Source organism: Gavialis gangeticus, unplaced genomic scaffold (assembly GCF_001723915.1).
Source record: "Gavialis gangeticus isolate Ggan-Ray unplaced genomic scaffold, GavGan_comp1, whole genome shotgun sequence".
Classification (NCBI taxonomy): Eukaryota; Metazoa; Chordata; order Crocodylia; family Gavialidae; genus Gavialis; species Gavialis gangeticus.
In genome coordinates this window covers 52,700,083-52,707,601 of record NW_017728997.1, presented here as the reverse complement: position 1 = coordinate 52,707,601, position 7,519 = coordinate 52,700,083, and the positions used below count along the sequence as shown (strand labels likewise).

The 7,519-nt window shown below is 47.3% G+C and overlaps 1 protein-coding gene and 1 long non-coding RNA gene across 9 annotated transcripts in view; one reads left to right on the top strand and one right to left on the bottom strand.

The window, feature by feature from the left end:
• The window catches only part of PBRM1 (polybromo 1), a 147,576-nt gene that overhangs the window by 119,149 nt on the left and 20,908 nt on the right, over positions 1–7,519 (bottom strand). For all 8 annotated transcript variants that reach the window (XM_019505222.1, XM_019505221.1, XM_019505224.1 and 5 more), the window contains one exon: positions 499–615. In XM_019505222.1, coding sequence (XP_019360767.1) covers positions 499–615 — 117 coding nt within the window. The remainder of the gene's footprint in view (positions 1–498; positions 616–7,519) is intronic.
• Positions 5,102–7,519, top strand: LOC109289229. Its single transcript, XR_002095325.1, has 3 exons — positions 5,102–5,112; positions 5,582–5,584; positions 7,455–7,519. It is a non-coding gene; the product is annotated as an uncharacterized LOC109289229 (long non-coding RNA).

The window sequence follows — 7,519 nt, the reverse complement described above, 5'->3', positions numbered from 1 at the left end:
GGTGCATTGGCTTGGGAGTGAGCGGTAATGGGATGGGCAGGGCACCAGCATATTAGGGCTGCTCGGTGCCACAAGGTAGCTGTGGGGACAGCTGCAGCTGGACCCGCATCCTGGTGAGCAAAGGGGGCAGTGGGAGCTCTGATTTTCTATGATAAAAAACAAAATCAAATGCCAAAATATATAGGTACTTAGAATTTATTTTTATTATAATGACTGAGGCACCAGTAGGCTTCCAAATTGATATATCTATATCGATCGATAGATAGACAGATATCTATATCACTATATATTGATAGTGTAATTTCATTTTACTTGTGGAAAAAGGAGGATTTTGCAATTTTTAAACAGAGAAAACCAGGATCCCTGTAAGACTTGTTGGTGATTAGAATATTCTGATTTGAGTTTGTTCGGCTGCTTCATAAATCAGCTCATATATAAGTTATACCATTTACCAGATACCAAAACACAAAATACAACTAATTTAATTTATGCACCTACCACTTTAGAGGGAAGTTTCTGAAACAGCTCACTAATTAGACGTCCTGATGGGTTTGTGGCTACAGCTATAGCTTCAAGAAGCTGTTCAAGAATCTCCTTCAAGTAACCTGGAGAAGGCTAGTACAGGAAATGAAGTTACAAAAAGTTAAGAACATCAGTTTTATAAATCAGTACTTGTTCAAGGGCGGGAAATTCTGGGCTTCAACTAAAAAGATGCAACTTTTCAAGCCATGGTATTGTAATAATGCATGAACATAAAGTATGTGAGATAGCAAGTGCAGACACAATGTTGCTGTCACAGAATTGTTTTCACAGCTCATGAAGTACACATTTGGATGTCATGATGCAGTACTAAAAAAGCAGGTAAGCCAGTTCAAGCCCGGCAAAAAGTCTCTGGCTTATAGCAGCTCACAAAATAGTAAATCTAGAAACACAGTTGAGCATAAGGGTACCTCATCTTTCTTGAAGACCACAAGTCATGCATGATATAGAGGACAGATTTACTACCAATGTGAAATGAAATCTAACCAAGGGTGCAAGAACTGAATCAAAGATCATGTTAAAACTACTCATTTGTTAAGACTACACTCACACAAAAACACAAATGCAGGTTTGCAAAGAGAGTACTGCAAACATTACATCATCTAACATATCGATATTACACACAATATGCAAGTATAATTTAGTACTTAAATTATATGCAGGCCATGCATTTTGACACAGTTTAACTATGCAGAAACCTGGTTATGGGCAAATGTAAATTTTATCAACTTCAAAATGGGAGACAGAGCAGCTGCTTAAGACCATTCAGCAGCTGCTATGATCTAGATCAGTGGTTCTCAACCTTTTTAGACATAAGTCATCTCTTGTTAGACTCAAGCCCCACTGTGGAAAATGCCAGGTCTTAGTTTTCACTTGTTTTGACTACAAAAAAAAAATAAAAAAAAATACAGCAATTCTTTTGTGGCAAAGAACTCAAAGACAGGGTCAGAACGTTTTTAACTCTACGAATTCCTATTTGAAATCTCTGGGTTCATCTTATGAATCATGTCTGCACATCTAACAGTGATAACATTGTTTGGCACCTTATGGCACCATTGAAAAGATTAAGGCACCTCAGGGTGCTGTGGCATCTTGGTTGAGAATCACTGATCTAGATGTTACCTTTGCATGCACCTGTAGTAATACAGTTTAGCTAAATAGTTCTAACTTTGAGCCTGAACAAAGCAAGGAAGAGCTGAAGTGTTTTTGTTATAAACTGCTACAGAATTGTGCAGAACTAACAGTTCCACAGTATCAGCTTCTGTCAGTATCCTCTGACAGTGATATAATGATTGTATTAGTCACATCGGTACTCAAAGTATGACCTGCAGCATGACTTAGCACATGTCCCCATACCCAGTGTATGAACCTGATCTCGCAGACCAGCTGTGACCTACTCATCTGGACTGGGCACTGGAAAGATTAAACTTCATTGGTCTATACCAGTGGTCAATTATTTCGGCTGGAGGGCTACTTAACAAATTTTGGTGAGCTGTCAAGGGCTGCAAAAATAGCTCCGCCCCCTGGTTGCCATTTTGGGAACAGAAGTCCCGCACCTAAGCCCCCGCCCCACCATGCTACCAGAAGTCCCTCCCCTTGCCCCCAGAAGTACTCCTTTTGAGAAGTGACTTTGCCATCTTGGAACCAGAAAATAAACAATATACTAAAAATCAAACATCTATTATAACATATTTTATTTCAAAAAAATATTTCTGTCTTGATTTATGTGTATTTGTTCTGATTTGTGTGCGACTGCATAATAGCTCAAAATAAAGTTTGGATGTTATATTTGGGGGGGAGAGGGCAAGTGTGTGCAGTGAGGGTGGGGATGTATGTGTGGGGTGTGGGTATGGCGACCCACCCACATGCCCCCCACCAATGGTATACGGCCTCTGCTGCCGGCCACAGCAGCAGGCAGGGGGCCCTTACGGCACTCATGGCCCACGGCAGGTAGAGACCCCTAGCTGGAGAGCCAGGAGCTGTGGAGAACCATGTGTCATTGGGCCAAGTCAGCTCCATGTCTCCACATGGGGCTCCCAGCACTCCAGCCGGGAGCCCCATGTGGAGGCACAGAGGCCGCTCAGCCTGATTGTGCCTAGCTCCAGGCTGCAGTGCTGGGAGTCCCACATGGTGGCAGGGAGCCAGTTGTAGCATACCGGTTGTTACCGAGCTGGATGTGGAGAAAAACTTAAGGTAAGTTAAGTTACCTTAAGAAAAACTTAAGTGTGGGGAGCTTATGAGCTCCCCACACTTGACGATGAAAAAGTCAACAAGAAACAGTTCTACTGTGTTCTTGACATAGTCCTGACTGCCACTGCCAAAGAAAACAAGCTCATCCTCATGGGTGACTTCAACGCAAGAGTTGTCAACACTGAACTCTGAAATGACACCATTGGTAAAGAGGGGGTGGGGAAAGTCAACTCCAATGGTATCCTCCTCCTCAGCAAATGTGCAGAGTATGATACTATCATGAATACCATCTTCAGATAGAGTGACAAATATAAGACCACTTGGAAACATCCATGCTTCAATCACTGGCACACTTCTTAACTACATTATTATCAGAGCCCATGATCATACTGATGTCCATATCACCCGAGTCCTGAGAGGTGCAGATGACTGCTGGACAGACAACCATTTAGTCAGATCAGTCATGGACACTCAGCTTGCACCACAACAGTGTACAAAACAGAAAGGAATGTGGAAGAGATTTAACATCAAGGCACTCCAAGACCAAGATAGATGCGAGGCTCTTCAACCTTACTGAGAACTCTCTGACCTACCTGATTCCATCAAGGACATCCACACATACTGAGAGGAGCTTAAGAACATTATTCACAAGGCATGTGCTGAATCAATTGGATACTACACTTACCATCCCTCTCCAAGGATCGTCACCTTGTTATGGTAGAGAGGCTTGTGTTTTTCCAATGACCCTGAGAACAACGCCGTCTGGAGCTCACACTCCTGGTAGGGCCACCCATGATGGCAAGATCGAGGGGGAGGTTCCAGACAAAGAATGATCCAAGAAGTCCTCAGTGGTGGAGCAGGTGGAGGAAGGCTGTGGCCCCAATGGCTGCAAAGGTGGAAGAAAGCTGCAACGGAGAAGCGGCCCCAGTCTTCACGGTTCACCATGCCACTGAAACCAGCCACCAACTGCCAAGACCGTGTGGGCCCAACTGCGCACCAGAGTCCTCATGCTGAACATGCACCATGCAGGCTTCCATCAAGTCCAAAAACCCTGTGGCGATGGAGGATTAGCGATGGGGGCAGGGCTGTGATACCTGGAGGGCCCCAGCCAAGGATCTGCACACTGGCTGCAGATGCGCGATGGTCATCAGGCACCTGTGTCGGGACAGGGGTGTCCTTCAGCAGCTGAACATGCAACTGAGCAGTCCTTTTTAGGATACCCTCTGCTCACCCTGATGGGGAGGGGGCTAGAAAAGGTGCCCCAAAAATAGGCTGTCCCATCTCTCCTGGCTAGGAAATGGCACCTAGCGGGATCACCATTCTGGTGGTCAAAATACAAAAAAGTTAAACTTTGGAACCTGGAATGTGAGAATGCTCATCGACAGCCCAAAGAGCTATCGCCCAGAAAGACAAGCTGCCATCACAGCTCAGGAGCTAGCAAGGCACAACATCGACACTGCTGCCCTCAGCAAAACCTGGCTCGCAGGGGAGGGACAGCTGAGGGAGGTCAGCAGAGGGTACACCTTCTTCTGGAAAGGGAAACCAGACCACGACCCCCATATCCACGGAGTTGGTTTCGCCATCAGGAACAAGATCGCTGACGTGCTCCCCAAACACCTTTCGGGTGTCAATGAAATGCTGATGACCCTTCTCTTGCACCTCAGCCAAAATCAACGCACTGCTGTTATCAGCACATACGCTCCAACTCTGGATTACAATGAAGAAGTCAAGGAAAGGTTCTACTCCAATCTCAACAATGCCCTTGTCTCCATCCCCATGGATGACAAGGTCAGTCTCCTGGGTGACTTCAACGCCCAGGTTGGATGTGACCATGAAATCTGGAGTGGAACTATCAGCACGAATGGCATGGGGAATGCCAATGCCAACAGTATTCTGCTCCTGACCAAATGTGCCCAACACAGCCTGATCGTGACAAACACCATCATTTGCCATGAAGACTGGCTCAAGACCATGTGGAGGCATCCAAGATCGGAGCACTAGCACCTCTTGGATTACATCATCATCTGAGGTAGAGACCTGAGGGACATGCTTGTCACGAGGGCCATGAAGGGATCTGATGACTGGTGGACAGACCACCAACTTGTGCAGTCAGCGATGAACATCTGCCTGGCACCAAGACACCAGAAGACCCAGAAGGCTGCCCGGAGATGGCTGAATGTTACAGCTCTGAAGGACCCTGGACAGCAGGAGGAGTTCCAGGCCCCGCTGAATAGTGAACTGGAGCAAGTCCCTACTGCTGATGACATCTCCATCCAGGCACACTAGGATCAACTCAAGTCTGCTGTCCAAGATGCCTGTACCCAGACTATTGGGTTTGCCTCATGACAGAACCAGGACTGCTTTAATGCCAATGACACTGAGGTTTGTGATCTCCTCCAACAGAAGTCTGCAGCCTTCATCGCTTGGCAAAGCCATCCACGAACTTGGCAAAAGACAGCAGTGTACCACCAGCTGAAGGCTGAGGTCCAGTGATACATCCATGACATGAAGAACAACTGGTGGGTAGAGAAGGCGTGCCTGATCCAGGGCTACACCAACCAAAACGACGTGTGTAACTTCTTCCAGGCTACCAAGATAACCTACAGACCCTGCTGCACTGGACAAAAAACTCTCTCCGAACACTGGACTGCTCCCAGCTCCTCAAGAATGATGACACTTTCTGTCTGCGTTGGAACAAGTATTTCAAACTCCTCCTTAACTGGGAGTCCACAATATCAAAGGAGACCCTCCAAGCAATGCCCTGTGGTGGATTTCCTTAGTGATCCACCAACCATCAGAGAGCTGAAGCGGGCCATCCAACAAATGAAAACCAGGAAAGCCTGCGAGGCAGATGGTATACCCACAGGTCTAGCATGCTGGCAGCTTCCAGCTCATATAACGACTCCAGCAGCTTATCCTCTGCCTTTGGGACAAAGAGGACATCCCCACGGATCTCAAGAATGCAAACATCATGACTAGCTACAAGTAGGGGGACAAATCTGACTGTGGGATATACAGGGGGATTTCCCTCCTGTCCATTGAGGGTAAGACCCTGGCCCGCATCCTCCTGAACCACCTTCATCCGGTCACTGAAAAGATCCTTCTGGAAACCAAGTGCAGCTTCTGACCATCCCAGGGCACTGAAGACATGGTTTCATTGCCAGGCACATCCAAGAAAAATGTTGGGAGCAAAATCAAGAACTGTTGCTCGCCTTCATTGATCTGACCACAGCATTCAATTTCTTAAGTCGTAAAGCTCTGTGGACCATCCTCCAATGCCCCGGCTGCCTGCTGAAGTTTGTCACCATACTGAGGCTCTTGCATGATAATATGACTGCCACTGTCCTGAGTGGAAGATCTGAAACCAACACCTTCTGGACCCAGACTGGGGTCAAACAAGGTTGCGTGATCGCCTCCACCCTGTTTGCCATCTATCTGACCATCATCATCCACCACATCCGAGATAATCTGCCATCTGGGTGTCAGTATCCAGTATTGACTGGATGGGAAGCTTTTCAATCTTGGGTGATTTTGGGCAAAAATGAAACTCACCACCAAGGACATCCATGACGTTCAGTTTGCAGACGATTGCTGCATGATGGCTCACTCTGCACAGGATGTGCATGCAACCTTAGATCTCTTCAACACTTCGTATAAGGGACTTGGCCTGTCCTTGAACGTCGCCAAGATGAAGGTTCTCCACCAACCCTCCCCAGGCCAGCTGAACATCCCTCACGCTATCTACGTAGATGGGGAGGCTCTGGAGTGTGTAGAGCACTTTCTGCATCTCAGCAGCCACCTCTCTCAACGGACCACCTCTATTAAGAAGTCCACTACCGAGTCAACTGCACCGGTGCCGGTGCCTTCAAGCTGCGATGCGTCTTCAAAAATAGAGACCTTCAGAAGTCTACAAAGATCCTGGTTTACAAGGCTGTCGTGCTGACCACCCTCCCCTACTGCAGTGAAACCTGGACCATCTACCAATGCCACATTAAGACCCTTGAGAGCTTTCACCAGTGGTGCTTGAGTCGAATCCTGGGTATCAAATGAGGGGACCACCAGATAAGTGTGAGCGTCCCTCCATGAAGCTGTGTCCACCAGCATCGAAGCCTTGCTCTTGAGAAATCAACTCCAATGGACAGGCCACTGCGTCCAGATGTCTGAGTACCACCTCCCTTGCCAGATTCCCTTTTCCCAGCTTTCTGTTGGCCAACGCTCAAATGGCAGCCAAAGGAAACGGCACAAAGGACACACTCAAGGTTGCCCTCAAGCCCAGAGGCATCAACACCAATGACTGGAAGGAGCAAGCTGCTGACCACTCAGTGTGGCACCACCTGGTCCACTCTGAAGCCCAATGACTTGATACTGAGGCGGAACAGCGATGGCAGAAGGAGACAGAGATCAACTCAAGGCTATGAACCCTACTCCCCCCACAACATGCCCCCATTGCCAAAGAACGTGTATCCAGAATCTGACTCCTCAGTCACCTGAGGACCTATTAAGCCTGATGGACATCATCCTCGACTGTGAGTGACTGCCAACAATGACACTTACGATCCCCAAGACTGATCTGATGACAACAAGGAGGAAATCCTAGCACTTATCCATCAGAAGAAAGCCACATTCTGTAGTTGGCAATATGAACCCTCCAACCAGCAAAAACAAGAGGCTTACCACAGGTTCAAACTCTAGTTCAGAGGAGGCTATGAGACATCAAGAACTAGTGAGGCAAGGTGGACACACCTGACGGGAGAGAGAGGCTGCAAATAGATTTAGACAGACTACAAAA